Source organism: Barbus barbus (genome assembly GCF_936440315.1).
Source record: "Barbus barbus genome assembly, chromosome: 29".
NCBI lineage: Eukaryota > Metazoa > Chordata > Actinopteri > Cypriniformes > Cyprinidae > Barbus > Barbus barbus.
In genome coordinates, this window is record NC_136757.1 from 14,681,189 (window position 1) to 14,702,526 (window position 21,338).

General features: G+C 37.2%; 1 protein-coding gene across 1 annotated transcript in view; it reads left to right on the forward strand.

Annotated features, from left to right (window-relative positions):
• Positions 1 to 21,338, forward strand: part of LOC306849195 (sodium-dependent phosphate transporter 2-like) — a 47,788-nt gene that overhangs the window by 7,766 nt on the left and 18,684 nt on the right. The window contains exons 2-6 of the mRNA XM_079384060.1: positions 16,136 to 16,696; positions 17,134 to 17,274; positions 19,122 to 19,207; positions 20,749 to 20,845; positions 21,079 to 21,198. Coding sequence (XP_079240186.1) covers positions 16,408 to 16,696; positions 17,134 to 17,274; positions 19,122 to 19,207; positions 20,749 to 20,845; positions 21,079 to 21,198 — 733 coding nt within the window. The 5' untranslated portion in view covers positions 16,136 to 16,407. The remainder of the gene's footprint in view (positions 1 to 16,135; positions 16,697 to 17,133; positions 17,275 to 19,121; positions 19,208 to 20,748; positions 20,846 to 21,078; positions 21,199 to 21,338) is intronic.

Here is a 21,338-nt window from a genome sequence, read left to right on the forward strand (position 1 = left end):
TCATAAGCTCTAATAAAAAGCCGATATGTTACTAATAAGCATGCTAATAAGCAACTAGCCTAGTTAAAGAATTGGTCCCTATACTAAAGTGTTACCCTTCCCTTATATTATTAATTTGCTGAAACTGACACCTATAAAGCTCAAAACCTTTAGATATCAATCTCCATTTTTGTGATGGACATTGGTTATGACCATCTTTGGTATCTCCTTTTGAAGGAACTTGAATAAAACCGCTCCATATTTAGCGACACAACCTACAGAATACAGTCTGATGCAGAAAACCACAAGTAGGCTATAAAATTGTCACTACTGTGCCACTTTTTAATATTGATTTTAGCCTTTTTATAAGACTTAATTTCTTTATTACAGATTCTGAACAGTTATCAGACACCTAGATGCTTTGACATTAAGCCTCATAAAAATTCCCTGAATGAACTGCATTTTTGCATCATATATTTATTTTTTTATTTTTTTGATAAGGACACTATACAGGTTACTGCATTTCAGCCAGGACTAGTACACTGTAAAAAAAAAAAAAAAGTTGAGCCAACTTCAAATTTTTAAGGCAACCAGCTTCAGCAGATTTTTGAATTTTGAAAATTTTTGTAGGAAATTCTCAACTTTTTGTTGTATAAACTTAAAACAACAAGTTGAGAGAACTCAAAAATCTGCTGGAGCTGGTTGCCTTAATTTTAAATTGGCTCAACTTTCTTTTTTTTTTCTTTTTTACAGTGTAATAGTATTTTAGCACCAAGCCAAAAATCATGGTTTATGGCTGTGGAAGAAAAAGGGACAGGCCATTTGATACGCCTTACCACTTATTCCTGTTTTAAAGAGCACAGGAAGGAAACTGCACTTATCAAAGCTGTTTCATGGGGTCCTTAATGACAAATTAGTAGGTATATTAGTAGCACAAGACCTTTTCTTTGGCCTTTACTAACCAACCACAGGTCTTAATTTGGACATTTATCGCACTGCGAGCAGCGTGGTTGCATGACATTTAACAGCGTAACACCTACGCTTGCTCAAGCTGGGAAACATGAATGGGAGCCTCTAAAAAAATATTTTCCATAAACCATCCACCAACCAGCACTTATTACTCGTGCCAACACCACACAGACAGCAGAGTGCCCATCTAAAAATATCAAATTACTGCTTGGCACTCGAGGAGGAGTGGTGTGCACTCAAGAGGGTGTCTGTGTGCATTTTGTTCCTGTTTGTATTCCTGTGAGGGTGTTTTGTATGTATTCCAGTTGATGATAGAATATGTGCACGGACAGCTGGTTGCTCTTTTCTCTGAACAGCCTCATGTGTCACGACTATTTCCAGCACCCTAGGGTCATCTTTGGAAGTGAGCACCCTGCTATCAGTGCAAAAGCAGCTATTGGCAGACATCCGAAACCATTAATGTCTGTGCGGGGGTTATAATATAGTGGAGCGTCATTGTTGATTTCGAGCACTTCTTTGATGTAGGATACTGTCACAAACTTAAAGGAACAGTCCACTTTTTTTGGAAATAGGCTCATTTTCCAAGTCCCCAAGAGTTAAGGCCATTGCACACTGAGTCCGAATTTTTCGTCCGAAATTTTCGCACGTTGAAAAATAAATACGACCTCACGTTTTGTCAATCACGTTTGCACACTGCCTCCGAAATTTTCGTCCGTCAAAAAAAAATTCGGATCGGGTTCGATTTTTTTGCGTTTTTCGCATCCGTATAAAGCATTTTGAGATGCTTTGAGAAGGTGTTTTGACCATTCAGAGCCACCGTACAAGCGAAAGCCAAAATACAAAATAGTGTCAGACAAATGAATACACTTCGTCTTGCAGCACAGAGCACTTTATGACAAACAAATTGCGGAATACAGAATATAAAGAACTGCTGTAGCCTATTTTTTATGCCTGGCGCGCACCTTTCCGATGCCGCAGTTCGGTGTGTGTGTGTGTGTGTCCATACCTCAGACAGTCTCTGTTCAGGATAAATTGGTTCACGGAAATTGGTGGTCTTCATTGGTGGTCTTCTTTTTTACTATTCAGTATCGCTAGCAAAGTATCAAACTGAGGCATTGACATCCTGAAATAAACTTTGAATCTCTCCAGATAATCCCGCAGCTCTTTGATAAGGAGGTGGAACCTTCCTCTCTGCGCAAAGGATTGGATGGACCCAATATTTTCTTTTTCTTTTTTCAAAAAGAGAGAGGACAACAAAATCATCCTCACTACTTAAAGACATTTTGTATAGTTTTGCGAATTTTTTCGCAACGGATTAATTAAAACGCATCGGACTCAGTGTGCAAGGTCTCTGTGCGTGACGAATTTTTAAGATTGCGAATGCGAAAAAACGCATGCGAAAATTTCGGACTCAGTGTGCAGAGACCTTTAAACAGTTGAGTTTTAGAATAGATCATTGCTTAGCATTGATCATTGAATTGGATTAGACCATTACCATCTCGCTCAAAAATGACCAAAGAGTTTGGATATTTTTCCTATTTAAGACTTGACTCTTCTGTAGTTACATTGAGTACTAAGACTGACGGAAAATGAAAAGTTGCCATTTTCTAGGCCGATATGGCTAGGAACTATACTCTCATTCTGGCGTAATAATCAAGGAACTTTGCTAATCACAGCAGGTGCAATGATATCACGCAGCGCCTGAAAGTAATCCCCAGCTAGGTAACTAGTTATGATATAGCTGGGGACTACTTTCAGGCGCTGCGTAATATAATTGCGCCAGAATGAGAGTATAGCTCCTAGCCATATCGGCCTAGAAAATCACAACTTTTCATTTTCTGTCAGTCTTAGTGCACAATGTAACTACAGAAGAGTCAAGTTTTAAATGGGAAAAATATCGAAACTCTTTGGTCATTTTTTGAGCGAGATGCTAATGGTCTAATTCGATTCAATGATCTATGCTAAGCTAAGCTAAAAGTGCTACCGCCAGACCCGGAGATCGGCTGAATGGATTCATAAACGGTAAGACTCAACTGTTTTAACTCTTGGGGAGTTGGAAAATGAGCCTATTTTCAAAAAAAGTGGAGTGTTCCTTTAATAAATGAAGTCTGAAAGCGTGAAGATCAGGGTTGTGAATCTTTGACTGATTTGTTTCATGATTTTCCATCTAAATTCAGGACAATTAAAACTTAATGTATGCTAGCCGTCTGTATGCTAGTTCATTATTTATTTTACATAAATAACTGGCCACGTCCTCTTATTAATGAAATAGTAATATTTATAAAAATTTTGTTTATTTTTTTATTTGATTATTATTTAAAATATTTCAAGATTGATGCCGTTCAGTTGGCAGGATTTTTTAATTGCATCAAAATACATAAAACAGACAAAAAACAACAACAACAACAACAAATGTATTATTCCACTGCTAAGAAAAATTGGGATGTCACATATTTTGGTATTTGGAGTCATATCAGTTATTAAATGGCTGATATTTAAGATTTTTTTATTACATTTTATTGGCATTGGTTGATGGATTTTAAATAATATATTAATTTCCATAAATAAAAAAAAAGTGACATTAGCTTTGCCATCTAAACCTCATTTAAAGTTAATATTTAAACACACTAATGTTAATGTTTATGGGGCAGTCGTGGCCTAATGGATAGAGAGTTGTACTTGTAACCTGAAGGTCGTGGGTTTGAGTCTCAGGTCCGGCAGGGGTTGTTGGTGGGTGGAGTGAATAACCAACACCCTCAATGCCATGACTGAGGTGAGACCCTTGAGCAAGGCACCAAACCCCCAACTGCTCCCCGGGCGCCGCAGCATTGTATGTTCACTACTGTGTGTAAACTTGGATGGGTTAAATGCAGAGCACAAATTCTAAGTAAGGGTCACCATACTTGGCCACACACCACTTCCCTTTCCTTAAATGTAATCTTTAGCAAATCTCAAAATTAATATTTTAACACTGGACAATTTCACAAGATTTGGGACCCTTCTTCTTTTACCTCAAGAGCAATTCTATTCCTTAATGCAATTTATTGTAACAAAAGTTATTGTGAATGTCACTGTATTGTATTTTAACATGCTGGGAAAGGGGTATTACATTTAATGTGTGTGTGTGTGTGTGGTTTATTTTTATTATTTTGTTTTTGTAAGTTTTTGTTAGTTTCTGTGCATATATGAAAATTAATGCTGGAACTTGTGATTATTGTAAGGTTATTCGATGACTGAATAAAAAACGTATTTGACAAAAAAAAAAAAAAAGTAAAATTTCCTAATTCTACAGAGTGTACGTTATATTTACTTTTAGCATTTGCAATGGCTTATTTTATTTCATTTTTTTATTTAGGGAAAAAAATACAATAAAGTCCTATAGAATGGAATATATATAATATCAGTATCAGTCAGAATTTTAAAATAAATACATCCCTATTGACAAACGAAACTGGCCAGTCATTTGTAATGTCATGTTATCTGACACAATGGACACTGTAAACATTGTAAACACACTGGCTAATATTCTGTGGTTGGTCAGATCAACAAAGGAAGAGAAAGACAAGTTGTTTTATTGCATTCTGCCTGTGTCATTTGCTTGTTTACGGATTTCTATTTGTAGACCACCCATATATTATCTCCCATGATGCCCGAGACCGCACAGACTTGTTTTGAGTAGCTTGGTGCCATGGGACAAGTTAATAAAAGTGTTGTGTTCTGAAACACTGCGTGATGTGCTGCCGGTATTCCAGTTAGTCTGTGAGTCAGGGCTGTATAGATGTGAGAGCGATGAGTCCCACAATTGCTTGTGACAATGTCTGACAGGCTGTCATCCCCTTCTGACGGCGCATGTTGGAGAGAGTGTACCTATAACTGCAGCTATCACCTATAGCTACTGTCTCAGCAGTGCATGAATGATTGTTACTGGAGGTTTGGCTATTTTAAGGACGGAGAGATGGACGACCTGTGGGCAAGTCGATCGGCTCGGGGCTGCAGACATCCCTCAAGCGTCAGTTGGCGTGGAGCAGTCTGTGATGTGCTGGAGAGGGATAGTCGCTCTTCATGTTCTCTGGCTTTTGTTTTTGTCTGAGTGTTCCGAGCAAGAGAGGTGGTGGACTGTGAAGGAGGGGGCACATGATAATGATATCATCACCCTGAAAGCACTGATTGTTCCAAACACTGCAAGAAAGACAGAAAAACAAAAATGAAAGGGAGGCAGAGAACTACCGTTAAAGGCTTCTACATGCATGGCAGTCTTGGAGTTTCCTATGGGTTTTTATATATAAACTCAGCAAAAAGAAACATCCTTTCACATTCAACTGCTTTTATTCCCAGCAAATTTTTAGCACACATTTTTGTAAGTTCATCAACTGATGCATAAACTTTGACAGACATGAATGATGAACAGGAATGTAAAAATGAGTTCCTGAACAAAGGGAGGGTCAATATCAAAAAGTGGCAGTGAGTATCTTGTGTGGACAGCAGCAGCATCTTCATGGACTAGATTTGCTAGTTCTGGCTGTGAGATGTTACTTTAATATTCCACCAAGGCGCTTGTGAGTTCCTGGACATTTCTGGGGACACACACACATGGATACATGTGGTTTGCCACTCCAAGGATGATGTCCTTCCTGTAGCACTGTCTTATGCGTCTTATATTACCAGCATAACTTTATTTATTGCTCTGGCCACATCTGCAGTCCTTTCTGCAGCAAGACTATGGCTTGTTCATGCAAGTAATCAGGAACCCTGGGCATCCTCTGGTGTTTTTCAGAGTCAGTCAAATAAAAGGGCTCTTTTAATGTTATCATCACTTTGATGTTTAAATTCCGCCCGTAAACCTTTAGCTTCTTAAAGGAATAGTTCACCCAAAAATGCTGCTTCATGCATTCAGAGTTATTTACACTGTTAAAGAGTTGGATTCTCATGCTAAGCATGGACAAAGTTTCAAAAACCAATTTGGACGTATAACGTATTTATATATATGGACGTATTTATGTGGCAAAAATCTTACTTCCAGGTTCATACAAGTTTCGGAGAGTGTTTTTCGATCGCGGCTCCTGATGTCGTAAACAGAATCAGAAAGAGCTTTACTGCCAAGTGTGTTAACACACAAGGAATTTGTCTTGGTGTTAGGAGCTTCCAGTACAGAAAGTACAAACATAGAATTAAAGGTGCAATAGGTGATTGTCTTCAGAATTGTTTTTGTTATTCTGGTTGAAAGTCTCTTCACATCCTGATAGCAATCATTTAGTTAAGTGGTCTAAATGTATTTATCTGTATTTATATATTCTGTGGAAGGTGTAGGACCAAGAAATGTTCGTCCAATCAAAACGTCCGGTCCGAGCGTTTTAATTGGCTTTCCTACCTGTCTGTCAACGTATGTATTTGCATACCTCTGCTCACCCTGTTCACGCAGACAGGATACGTCATCAGCGCGGTCACGCAGACAGAACGAGAATGGCAGGCAAACATCAACAACCCGATCTTCCTTCCTGGTATTGTAGTACTTTTACTAACTCAACTGTGCTATAAAGTTTTCTCACCGGTGAATGACACATGATGTAGCCCAGCAGTTCCTAATTCCACTCCTCGCTTAGTTAACACAAACAGTTCGTTAGAAGAGAGCTACGTGCATGAACTGTGTTTCGATTGACATGATCTCTACACAGTGTTCATTGCTCCCTACTCCCTGAGCAGGGGAAGTTGAAGTTTATTTCACTTCGGAACATTCACTCACGGATTTCACACACACAGACGAAACTTACTAGAGAAGTGTGACATAATATACCTCTGTAAATTAAATTCACGTCTCGCCACTTTAATGCCCTTTGTATGGAACACATACGCTCGTTTTGAACTGGAATCATAGCGGAATATCTGGTGATGTCCACTTCGCAGGGCACTTATGACTTACGGTCGAACAGAACAACCGTCGGACATGATAAGATATACATATGAAATGTGCAGAGCGGGGAGGGTGCGAGGACTGTAATTGGGAACCGTTGATGTAGCCTATTGTAGTAATTTATTGTTGTCTCTGGTATTCTGCTCTTTGAGTGTATGTGCGTTCAGGGGGCATGGCTTTGGACGGCGATTGCAGGGAGGGTGGGACGTTCGCTTTCAGTGCTATCAGGCTAAAGTTAGCATTTTCCGAGATCTCCTATTGCACCTTTTAAGGTAATAAAAACACTAATAATGAAGAGAATAGACAATAAATTATATATAACAACAGTAATAAAAATAAAAATATACAGAAAAGAAAATGTCCATAGACAGAACTTTCCATTATAAATATGATAAAACTAAAGACTTTTTGGAGACATGAAGGATGCCAATACTACTCTATAGGTACTCAAGATTAACATGAGATTGGGTGAAACTGTGTGTGTTATGCCCCCTTTAATTACTCACCCTCATATCGTTCCATCGTTCATCTTTGGAACACAGATATTTCTGATGAAATCTGAGAGCTTTCTGACCCTGCATAGACAGCATGCCATAGACACATTGTTTACGTGCAGAGGAAAGCATGCGTTGTGATACTTTACATAATGGCGGAAGATGTTAAGATGTTAACTTGAACAAGCATTAAATTTATCCATTTAAACCCTTTTCAATACATTTAAATAAATCTGTAAAGCTTATTTGGTCTTTTAACACATTATCTTTAAATTACATTGATGTTTCTTTTTTGTTGAGTTTATACAGTCATGGCCAAAAATATTGGCACCCTTGGTAAATATGACCAAAGGCGGCTGTGAAAATTAATCTGCATTAATCCTTTTGATCTTTTATTTAAAAAATCCACAAAAATCTAACCTTTCATTGGATAATAAGAATTTAAAATGGGGGGAAATATCATTATGAAATAAATGTTTTTCTCTAATACACATTGGCCACAATTAACGGCACCCTTTTATTCAATACTTTTTGAAACCCCCATTTGCCAGTTTAACAGCTCTAAATGTTCTCCTATAATGCCTGATAAGGTTGGAGAACACCTGACAAGAGATCAGAGACCATTCCTTCATCCAGAATCACTCCAGACCCTTTAGATTCACAGCTCCATGACGGTGCTTCTCCTTTTCAGTTCACCCACTCATTTTCTACAGGGTTCAGGTCAGAGGACTGGAATGGCCATAGCAGAAGCTTGGTTTTATGCCCAGTGACCCATTTTTGTGTTGTTTTTGAGGTTTATGTTTGGATTATTGTCCGGAACCAAATATGGCCCATTATAAGATTTCTAACAGAGTCAGTCACTTATTGATTTTTTTATCTGTTGGTATTTGATAGAATCCATGATGCCATGTATCTAAACAAGATGTCCAGGACCTCCAGCATATATATAGGCCCACAACATCTAAAATACAGCAGTATATTTTATTGTACACATGGGGTACTTTTTATCAATGTGTTCACCAAAGACATCTTGAGTGTTCGCTGCTAAAAAAATCATTTTTTAGTTTCATCTGACCATAGAAGCCAGTCCCATTTGAAGTTCCAGTCGTGTCTTGACAACTGAATATGCTGGAGTTTGTTTTTGGATGAGCTAGGATAATTTTTCTTGAAACACTCCCAAACAACTTTTTAAAGGTTTTCTGACCCCGAGACTCACTGTGCATTAGGACGATATAGACACACGTCCTCTTCCAGGCAGTTTCGTAACATTTTATGTTGATTGTAAATTCTTAATTATTGCCCTGATTGTGGAAATGGGAATTTTCACTGCTCTAGCTCTTTTCTTAAAGTCACTTCACTAATTTGTGAAGCTCAATTATCTTTTGCTGCACATATATTAAAATATATTCTTTGGTTTTTCTCATTGTGATGGATGATTAAGGGAATTTGGGCTTTGTTTTCCCTCCTATTTATATTTCTGTGAAACAGGAAGCCATGGCCAGATAATTTCATGTTCATAATCACCCTGGAGTGCTCAAAATTGTGAATATGGGAATATACTTCAGAGATATTTTACTCATAAGAATTTCTAGGGGTGCCAATGATTGTGTCTGTGTATTTGAGGAAAACATTTATTTCATAATGATATTTCCCCCCCATTTTAAATTCTTATTATCCAATGAAAGATGATGATAATTTTTGTGAATTTTTTTAAATAAAAGATCATAAGGATTAACAAGTCAGATGAATTTTCACAGCCGCCTTTGATCATATTTACCAAGGGTGCCGATATTTTTGGCCATGACTGTATATAGCTATTTTTTGCACAATTTATTTATAAAGATACATTCTTTACACAGCTAAATTATATTTAGAAGTTAAATATAATATACATAAAAATATATAGAATAATTTTCAAAATAAATATTGAATTATGAATGTAAAAGTTAGGAATTAGATACTGAAAAGCAATGCAAAAATAATGCAAATTCATTGGTTGAAAGGTGTGGGAGCCCTATAATAAGATTATGAAACCAGATGCGATTTTATTGTTCACTGTGGAGGAGATTACTGTGAGACATTCATTCTTCAGTCATTCCTTTATGAGACAACAGCCATTCTAGGGGCCTGAAATGCACATTAACATCTACAATTATGTCTAAGTACAACACATCTTTTTTTTTTACTTTTAGGCTGTTCTTGTATTGTCAAATTAATAATAACTGATATTATTATTACTAATAATAGGACTATTATTATTTGATTTTGTTTTGTTTGTTTGGTTTGCTCTTATATGTATTGTTAAAATATATGTAATAGTTTTTCTGACACTACCTGTGTTTTCCCCCATACAAATGGATTACTTGCACTGAGCCTCGTGACACTCTTATTATTAGTTATTTCCGGTTATGTATATTTTCAGTGCAGTGTCTAGTTGACTTAAATGCCTAATAAAATGAGAGTTTGCGGGATAATTTCAAAATCCAGATATTTTCAGAGACAGGAGAAGACATATTCTGATGATTACTGTGTACAGAATTTTCCAAACTCAACGGAATGTGAAGTTTTTATCCAACATAAACCGATCTGAGAAAGCGGTGGCTGGTAATCATACTTGATTGTTTTACCACAGGGTGTCAGTGCTCTAAACTAGTAGCCTAATCGCGATGCTGCAGTGTTTGGGAGATCTGATGACTAAGATCAGAATGAACCTTTATTTATCTGTATTAAATGTTAGTCACTATTTTGTGACATAATTTCACTGTTTGTTGCTTAATGCCAAAATATGAATCTTCAGAGTAGTCGCATTGTCAACGTGTTACTGTTAAATTATTTAAATGTTATAAGGCAGTTACCGCACATTCATTCAGCCATTTTAAACACTGGAATAAGCAGTAGGGACTCGGAATAAGAGCACCAACGCACACAAACAATACAAATTAGCCATGGTTTTAGCCTACTACAAATAAAAACAAAAATTGCAACTGAAGTTAAACCATATAACCACAAATTAACTCTGGTTTTACTAAACTGACCATAGTTTAACTATTGTAGGCTATTTGCAGTAAAAGTGTTGTTATACAAATGGTGCACATGACACTTTTACTATAGTAAAACCATGGTTAATTTTCGTAAGGGTGTTTATCAGTCAAATTCATTTAAAACTGTACATTCAACAGGTATGAAATATGATCAGTAAAAGAAAAATACTGTTCATGAGAAGACAAGCGCTGATACGGCAGATTAGTGGGGAAATTACAGCACCACACACGATTACATCACCACCACCAGCCTGAACCGTTGAGACAAGGCAGGATGGATCCATGCTTTCATGGTCTTTATGCCAAATTCTGACCCTACCATCTGAATCCAATTTTGGTGAGCCTGTGCGAATTGTAGCCGCTGTTTCCTGTTCTTAGCTGACAGGAGCGGCACCCGGTGTGGTCTTCTGCTGCTGTAGCCCATCTGCTTCAGGGTTCGACGTGTTGTGCGTTCAGAGCTGGTTTTCTGCATACCTTGGTTGTAACGAGTGCTTATTTGAGTTACTGTTGCCTTTCTATCATCTCTAACCAGTCTGCCCATTCTCCTCTGACCTCTGACATCAACAAGGCATTTTCATTTACACAACTGCCGCTCACTGGATATTTTCTCTTTTTCAGACCACTCTCTGTAAACCCTAGAGATGGTTGTGCGTGAAAATCCCAGTAGATCAGCAGTTTTTGAAATACTCAGACCAGCCCGTCTGGCACCAACAACCATTCCACGTTCAAAGTCACTTAAATCCCCTTTCTTCCCCATTCTGATGCTCAGTTTGTACTTCAAGTCGTCTTCACCACATCTAGATGCCTAAATGCATTGAGTTGCTGCCATGTGATTGGCTGATTTGCAGTTTGTGTTACCAAGCAATTGAACAGGTGTACCTAATAAAGTGGTCGGTGAGTGTGTATTTATTTATTATTGTATTTATTATTCAGAATGCACATTTGGAAGGGAAATATATTTATAACATTTCAGCAGGTTGAAGATAATTCATGTTAACGCAGAGAATATGATTCATTGTTTTTTTTAAAGAAATGCTAGCCCTAAAATGTAGTAATAATCTGCGTTCTCATGAGAAACTGTCTGTTTGTAGGTGCGCTTAATGCTAACCAGAAACTCCCGAGCCGTAATAAGTAGAACGCGGAAGTAGTTGTGCAAGTAGTCCATTACATTGTCCATTGACTTCCTTTCATCTGTTGTGCAATGGGAGTTTGCATATCCCATAATATTGACATATTTTACAATAATGTGTTTGTCTGCTGCTCCACTCTGAGGAGAGATAATTCGGTGATGTTTTTATTTTTTGTTAATTTTCCTCTTCCATTTGGTTGAGTTTATTTGATGCTACAATCCTTCAGAGAGACATAATGCAGATATAATGGAGCCAGCAGTCAGTGTATATACCACTGAATGTCCTTGGTGTGACTGCATGCCTTTTCCTGACTGTTAGAAGTGATTCACCCACCCCTCCTCTTCTCTCCCCACTCTGATTGGCTTGATCTCCCCGTCACGCCTTCTTCCCATGCTGCATTAGCCAATCACATACACCGCTCCCGTTAAAAGTGTGTATGATTGGCTGGCTGGCCTGTGATGCTGCTAACTCTCTTTAAGAAGCAGTCTAGACTGCAGTGACAGGTTTTTCAATGAGAATCGAGCTGCTGTTGTCCTGCAACACGTCTGACTTTCATCTGGCAATTCCTTATACTACATATTACAGAACATTGTGATCTTTTCTTTGTCTGAATCCATTCATCGGTCTCATTGCTCCTCTTTCACTGTCATAAGTCAGCACATCAGCTGGGCATTTTCCCATCCTTTCATTCATGATCCCTCACGTTTAATCTGTTCATCTCCCATTTTTTTTTTAGTTATTTTCCGACCCCACATTACAAAAAAGAGGAACAAGTCTGAGCACTGCATAGCCCGAAGGTGAGTACACTTGATTAGAGTTTAGAGTGCTGCAGTCATTACAGATGCATTTTACTGCACTCTCTCCTTTCTTCTTGTGTCGTGTCGAATGCAACAGGTTCTGTATGTACCTCATATATTGGACAGGGCATGTCATTGTCAAGGGGAATGCTTTGTAAAAACTTGCCAGAATACATAATATAATTATTATTATTATGCATAAAAGGACCCCACACATCTCTCTTCCTGTGTTTAGCAATCAAAGTATCAGCTGAATGCTTTTAATATTCAGATTTGTTAGTATTATGGTGATATTCATCTCCCAGTGCTTGTTTTGTAGCCTTAGGGGTTTATAGTGTTGAATATCCCATAGTGTCATAACTTAAATTTTATGGAATTGTTTTTACATTCATGTAAAGCTATTAAACCCATAATGAATATTTGAGCCTAGAGGGTTTTCTAGAGTTTTTGCACCCTACGGTATATGAAATATATACTTGGCAATTTATGTTTGTGCACAAGTTTTATGTTGTTGCTGTTGATGTATGGGCCCTTAAAGGGACAGTTCACCCAAAAAATACATTGTCAACATTTACTCACTGACTGACTTCTGTGGAACTCGAATGGATTTCAGTGGTAACCAACACTAAATAGCAGAAGAAAGAATTGATACAGGTTTGGAACCATATTAGGGGAAGAAAATGATGACAGAATCTTAATTTTTGGATGAATGGTTCTTTTAAGTATGTCTTGAAATGTAGCTGTGATTTTTGTTCCAAACTGAGTGAATTTCTCACATTTAAAACAAGGTCAAACATATAGATGAATCTTGAAATAATAATGCAGATTGTTGTTGATATCAGTTTAATCTCTTTGAATAAGGTGAGTGTTTTCTCCTAACAATCCGTTCAACAATAGTATGAAAAATGGGCTTTGACGAGCTGTCAGCAAATTAATCTCTAAAGCTGTTACACAGATTGCTGAAATTCCAAAAACCAATAGACCTCAAATTTCAGAGAGCAGCAGAAGCGTCTAATTTCATCCAAATTGTCTCAGCTTATCGCCCTGTCCTGATGTCACATGGCTGTGTCAGTATTTTGGCTTTGCATCAGTATTCCCAAAATGTGTCATAACCATTATTATTTCTCAAATGCAAACCTCTTTAAAATCCAGTGCTGCTATTTAGTATGCATAAGACATTTATATCTCTAAATTGCTCTATTTCCTGAAAAACCAACAGGCATTGCTTGAATGTATATAACATATCCTTTAGAAGTTGATTGACACTATTTTTCTTTCTATTAACACTAGTTAAAGCAGTTGTACAGCTTATTTTTATTTTGTGGAAATCTTGAAATTTTTTAAGGATTCTTTGAAGAATTTAAAGTTTGAAATGACATTTGTTTGAAATTATTTGTAACACTATTAGTCTTTACTAAATGTTTTTCTTTTAGTAAAACTCTTGTCATTTTGATCAATATAATGCATTATTGCTGAAAAAAGCACTTAAAATTCTTAACCCCAAACTATTTAAGTATGTAATTAATATGTATTAGATATCAATTCCGTATATAGGTTTTTAATACCCCTCTAGTTGGGATGCAATTGTTATTTTAATGTAATTGCATGCGTCATTATTGGAGAGTACAGCTTGCGCTAGTTGGTTTGGTTGAGCTGCTTGTCACACTGTTTACACAGGTACATCTCAGGTTCTTTTTATTTATAGGTGAATTATGTCATTTCTGAATCTGAATTATGCCCTCTTTTCTGTCACGTTTAAACCAAGGGTGACTTAAAACATAACCATGACTACTATACAGACTATCCTTTGTGACAAAGTCAACAACCATGTGATGTTTGATACGTGATGTGTTGACGTTCACGTGACTCTTGCACACAATCAGTACCTTGAGCATGTATTAGTCTAGCTTTCCCACTGTTTACATTTAATTCCCTTTAAACAACAGGCTTAGTGAAGTAGAAGAATGTGCCATTGTCCCCCCTCCGAGTTGACTTTTGTATCACTGAGCAGTGATTTTTCACCGTCTGCATTGCAGGTTTGGCCTGTGGTGAGGACGCTCTGTAATTTTACAGGTGATGGTTTTGACGTCACTTCACGGTCGTATACTGTGTCTTTGTAATGCTTTAAAGTCCATTCAGTCATCAGCTGTTGACTGATGCTCTAAATACCGAACTGTCCCCCCGTGGTGTGGAATCAGTCCTTCCGATAAACAGGACTGATCAGATTTCACCGAGCACATAGTGGCCCATTTACAGACCTGCCGTTTTCCTGTGAATTTGACCCACTAAGATTCTTAGACTGGGGAAAGCAGAAAGCAAGGAGGCTTTAAGTGGGTATTAGGGGCTGTGACTCAGTGCAGCTGGAGCACGACTCGCTGTACTGCTTCGGCTCGGTGGGAGACCCGAGTCTGAAACCAAGCCAAGAAGTCGAGAGGAGGTGTGAAGCAGAAGTGATTGTTTTGTGGCGCTGTTACATTCTTTTATGGATGTGCACTGGGTTAGTCACGTTGTGTCCTGGTCACACCTGAACGTTTCACCCTTGGTGTCATAGAGTAAGATGGCCAGTTAATGTAAGTGCTCATGTTTTTGTCTATTTTGTGTAATGTTATTTGATGTTTTATTTCAAACCTTTAATTTTTTTTTAATTCATTATATTGTGCACTTGAATATAGCAACTTTTCATACTAGTTCAATTGTAACATACAAACAAATGTCTATATCCCACCTCCTAAAAATGCTGGTTTTGGCCTGTCTCACTTCAAAGTTCTTGACTTTTTCGACTCTATCCAATGACTGAAGTCATACAGTAACATCATAATATCGTCATAATCTTCCCATAATCTTTTGAAATATTAATTTCATTGTAGTCAAACAAATTTGTGATTTATTAATCCTGTTACAACATGATTTCCCCCCCCTTTCCAACCAATGTAACGTTCTACTACAGTCTTATTTGGACTCTTTTACAGCATGGCAGGAAGACAAGTTTGTCATGTTCAGCCCTCTTAAGTTATTGTGCAGGGGGGGTATTAAACAAAAAAAATGTCTTAGTTTTTTTTGGAAAATTACTTCTAACCAACATTTAGTTCCTAGCTAGCTAGCCCTTCCTGATTGGCTAATCTTCAACCCTGTTGCTCATTCTCGTTTATTTAATTTTTTTAATTAAGAATTTTGGTGAATTCATTTTTACTAGGACAAAGCACAGAAGCAGTGTTTAGGCTGTATTTAGATGTCTCCTAAAGGTTGAGTTCTTAAGGTTTATAATAACCATTTTCTGAAGACTAAGCACCACCTTCTTTGACCATTTGTTGAAGTTTATTTTTATTTATTTATTTTCACTTTATTTTGTGCTGTTTGTGAAAAAAGTAGTTTTTGTGAAAATTATCGAACAAATATTTTTTTCTTAAATTTATGGAAAATGAATACAAACCTGCATATAGTTTTCAGCCCTGTTACTAATTTTTTAAATATTGATTTTTGTCATTTCACTTTTATTTTTTGTTTATTACTAGGAAAAACCCCCACAGGATCAAGTGTTTTCAACAGTAGGCCTGTTTAGATCCCAGTGTTTGATTTCTTGAAGTTGATAATCAACATTGTCAGAAGAATAAGCACCTCCTTTTATTGACCATTTGCTGTTTTCTGTTGAGTTTCTAGCTCCCCAGTCCTGTATTTTAATAATTTTATTTTAATGTTGCTTGATGTCACCAACACCTGTCTCTCCAACTTTTCCATGGTCTTTTAGGCTACATAATGCGATCTATAAGGAAGGCTCAAATACAGTCTAATGATGTCCTTGTCTCTCTTGTTTTGACAGCTGAAGGCATCTTTGTGGACAGGACACTTAGAGGGCCAAACAATGGAATGCTCTCTCCTGCCTACACTGCTCAGCACTCAACAGACTGAGGTTAAACGGCTTAGTTAGCAGTGTGCCTCTCCCCCAAGAACTCTTTTAGCCTGGGGAAAGTTGGGAGAAAAAAAAAAAAACGGGCGAAGGAGAATTTCCTTCATAGTACAGAACCTTACTCCAGTTCTTTGTATTTGCTTGCTTGGGATTCATTTGGAAGCTTTGTGTGAACAAAAGCCAAGATGGATTTGGAACCGTACCTGTGGATGGTCGTGCTTGGCTTCATCATAGCCTTCATCCTGGCATTTTCAGTGGGGGCCAATGACGTGGCAAACTCGTTTGGCACGGCGGTCGGGTCAGGGGTGGTGACACTACGTCAGGCCTGCATCCTGGCTTCCATATTTGAGACCCTTGGCTCCATGCTCCTCGGTGCCAAGGTTGGGGAAACCATTCGGAAGGGAATTATAGATGTCAGTTTATACAATGACACAGTGCCGATACTGATGGCAGGAGAGGTCAGCGCCATGGTCGGTAAGTAATGGCTCGTTTAAAGTTGAAACCTCAATGTTTAATTTTGAAGATTAATGGTGAAGCTTTGCAAGGCATTCGTTTATTTGCTGTAGGCTGCCAGATTCTTTGGGGTCATGATCACTTGTTTTTAGAGTGAGTTGTCCTAGAGTATGCTAGCTGAAGTCTGAGTTAAAAAATTCACTTTTAGAGGAAATAATTTTAATTAAAAAAAAAATTATTCAAAGAACTGTATGGATGGTTAAAAAACTAAACATTATGCAGTTGTTGTTGTTTTTATATATATATATATCACTGGGTTATGAATGGCTACATTGTAATATTTTAATAGTATCGCATCTAGAATGTGTATTGAAGACAGAAGGGAAGAGAACATATGGCTGGAAGACTTTTTTTTTTGTTGTTGCTCCACCTCCCACTCATATTTCCGTCTTTTTCAGGGTCTGCGGTTTGGCAGCTGATTGCTTCTTTTCTGAAATTGCCCATTTCTGGAACTCATTGCATTGTGGGATCTACTATTGGCTTCTCCATGGTTGCTATTGGCACTAAAGGAGTGCAGTGGATGCAGTTAGTCAAAATTGGTAAGAAAAAAATCTGTTTTGCAATTCATTATTTTTTTACTTTTTTTAAACGCTTTGAAGCTAAAGGTCAGCCTTTTACTGAATGTTTCTGCTGTCTAATTCATTTTTAATGTCCTGTGTCCTAATTAATGTTCCACTACTTTTCAAAAGTTCGGCATCAGTAAGAAATAATTTAATTATTTTATTCAGCAAGGATGCATTAAATGGATCAAAAGTGATAGTAAGGGCATGTATAATGTTACAAATGACTCTTTCAATTAAAAATACTGTTCTTTTAAGCTATATATTCATAAAAAAAAATCCTGAAATAAATGTCACAAACATATTAAACAACAAAACTGTTTTCAACACTTATAATAAATGTTTCTTGAACACCAAATCAGCTTATTTGAATGATATCTGGAGGATCTTGTGACAATAAAGACGGAAAATTCAGCTTTGCTATCAAAGGAATAAATGACATTTTAAAATATATTTAAAATTTTTTAAAATAGAACTTGATTACTTTTAATTGGAATAATATTGCACAGTATTAGAGCCCTGCACGGGCCTCAAATTTAGGCCCTAGCCCGGCCCTGGCCCGAGACGCTCAAGCCCTGGCCCGGCCCGTGTCCGACAGCTTATCAGAATTACCTGCCCAAGGCTGACCCGAGCCCGTCTTTTTTTCCCCTTCTCCCAAACCAGCTTATAGTACTGTTTCAGCTATTAAAATAGTTCAGTTTTGTGTGTAATGGCAAAGTGATTAGCCTATATTTCATTTAGTTTTATTTATTAAGTCAATACACCGTCACTTTTGCTCATAAAGGTAAGAGTAATACATCATTTGGAACTGTAAAGGGTCTACTTTTATTTGTGTGGACTCACAATATAAACAAAACTTTGTGCTTTTATAAAATAAAGAAAACAAACATGATGCGCTTTCTGCCGTCTCATCTTGAACAGGAGCGCTTCACAAAAATGTACCAAAACTCAGCGAATACATGCCTCACAGATATGATAAATATATCTATAGAAATCCTTAAATTACTACTTAACGAAATAAAACAAACTGAAAACAAAAACTCTTTCATTATAATCATAATCATAATCCATAAAGATGCATTTCTCTCTAAAGGTGCGTCTAATGAGGAGGCGGCGAGTCAGGATCTGCAACTCTTTTGAAACGGACTCAGAAAACACTAGTTTATTAGTAAATTATAAAAATTTCTCCTTACTATTTACCCCTGACACATTCATGGTAATTACTTTTGCTGGGGCTTTGTGGTAAGCTTTAGCCTATTGCGTGCATTTGAACGCAGAACCCTTCAGCTGCGCTGACGGCACACGCTCTGCTGCTGCAGCTACTGGCAGAGACACTAAACACCGTCGAGCCGCTCTTGACAGTCGCCGTAGCACGGTCTCGGGTTGTTTCCACCAGCGCAGCAATTATTTTTTCATCAGTAATTGATGGATGTCTAAAATACAAAAAAAAGGAGAAGCCTAAAACAGGCCCGAGGCCTGGCCTGCGTCTGAACTATGACTTGAAAATTGGTCCGAAGCCCAGCCCTAGGGGTGTAAAGAAGTCACGGCCTGTCGGGCCCGGGCTGAAATGCAGGGCTTTACAAATTATTTTGTTTATACAGTATTTTTAATAAAATAAATGCCAGCCCCAAGCATTTGATTGGTAGTGTATGTGTCTATGTATTGTTTCTCTGGAGTGACGACATCTCATTTTTGTTGTCGATATACTTATAACAGAGAAGTGTAATTTGTCTAATGTTGCCTGTTGGCCTTTTTGCCTCTAGCAGCATTATGTGTCATTATATTGGCACGCTATTGATTTAGTAATTGCTGTTTATTTGATGCAGTTGCCTCATGGTTCATCTCCCCCCTGCTGTCTGGTCTCATGTCTGGTCTGCTTTTCTTCATCATCAGATATTTCATTCTTAACAAGGTGAGTCGGGTCGACTATTACACCTGTCTTTCATCACCTTACTTGAGTGATCTTGCATTGACAAATTTTGACATCAAAATGGGAGTAAAAAAAAACAGATCAAAGTGCTCAGACTGGCTTTAAGTGTTTTGCACTTTTGATTCAGACATCCAATATAAACATTCAAGAGACATTCGCCCAGTCCTTCAGTATACCAGTCCATCACATTATAAGACCTCACATGTTCCCTTTATATTTACTGTTTAACATGCATTCAGCTATTTCCAAGTAACTGTGTCTGTGGCTGTTTATATTGCATGATAATAGCTCATCTGTGATGGCACAACAACTGCTGTACAGTCGACAGCAATTCATCTTTTAAATGTGTGCCTGGTATAGACTCTGCTTCTTTAAACACTTAAATATTTAAGGTTAGGAACAGCAAAATGCATTCTTACCTGTGGTCACATAAGCACTGACTGTGGTTTAAAGGAACAGTTCGCTTAGAAACGAAAAATCATCTTTTACCCTTTCAAAGCTGTGTGGCTTTCTGTTTTCAGTGAAAAACAGTGGGATATGCTTAGCAGAATGTCCAAGCAGCTAATTTTTTTATAATGCAAGTAAAAGACAATATATACAGTAATGTCAAGCTCCCAAAAGGATGACAGAAATCATAAAACAATAAGAAAACATCAAATTTGTCCATACTTCTCGCATGCTATATTCCAAGTCTTCTGAAGCCATATGATTGTGTTGTGCCTGAATATACAGAAGTTATTGGTCAAATTGATTAATCATGATTAATCGCTTCCAAAATAAGTTTTACATAATATATATTTGTGTGTGAGTGTACTGTACATGTACTAAAGAAATATTTACATGTTGTTGTTTTTTTGTGCATGTGACAGTGAACGTTTTCTGCTCTGCATTTCATCATTTTGGAGCTTAACCCAGCTTTCACTTTGTGGAAAAGAGCAGCTTGGACATTCGGCCTAATACCTCTTTTAGTGTTTCACAATTAAAACAGGGTTGGAATGATATGAGGATGATAATCGAATATTATTTTGGGGGGTAAACGATCCCTTTAAGAGAGTATTTTAATCAGTGTTGTGACTGCTAAAACTTAGATTACTACTTAAGTAATACTACTTATTCTACTTAAATTAGAAATGTTGCCTTAGCAACTAATTGAATTAAATTAAAGCTGAAGTACTAAAATAACAAAAAAGAAAAAAGCTAAACAACAATATAAAAAATTAATTAAAATTGAACACAAAATCACTAAAACTTTGAAATTAAAATGAACACTGGAAATATAAAAATAAAAGCTCATTCAAAATATTAAGAAATACTATAATTCTATGTAAATAAAATTAAAATAGCACTGAAATGTGCTATGCCTAAATAATAACCATCCATTTTTAATTTTTATGCTGCGAAATATTGCATCTACCTTTACTAAAGATAAATGTAACATTGGACATGTTTTGTCCTTATTCATGACATCTGTGTGGTACATACAGTACAGAGTTTAAGCTCTTTCTGTGATCTGTCCATTACAGGATGACCCTGTTCCCAATGGTCTCCGTGCTTTGCCCCTCTTCTATGCGTCAACCATCGGAATCAACGCATTCTCCATCATGTACACTGGAGCTCCCTGTAAGACTATTTTGAATTGACAACACATTCAGCTAAGAGACATTCAGTGACGACAAACTCATGTCTGATCATGGACAAGTGCCATTGAATAGGCCATGTTTACAACATTGCTATAAGATAGTTTCCATCTAAAATACCTTTTCTTTCAAGATGAATTCATTGGATTGTTTTTAAATCTCACAGTAAATTGTATTTATGTGTGTGACTGTCCTGCTCTTTCTTTTATTGTGCAGTACTGGGCTTGGAGATGCTCCCCGTCTGGGCTATTGCCCTCATTACCTTGGCTGGTGCTGTGGTATGTGCTGGTCTGGTCTGGATTTTTGTTTGCCCCTGGATGAGAAGGAAAATAGCAAGTACGTACTGTCCTTTTCCCTCCCGCAAACTTGTGAATTTAGGTGTTTTTAATGTCTGCGTTGGATCTCTGTGCAACGCTTGCCCTAAATTTTTTATTTCTTTTTCCAATTAGGAATCAATTTTTTGATTACTAACTACA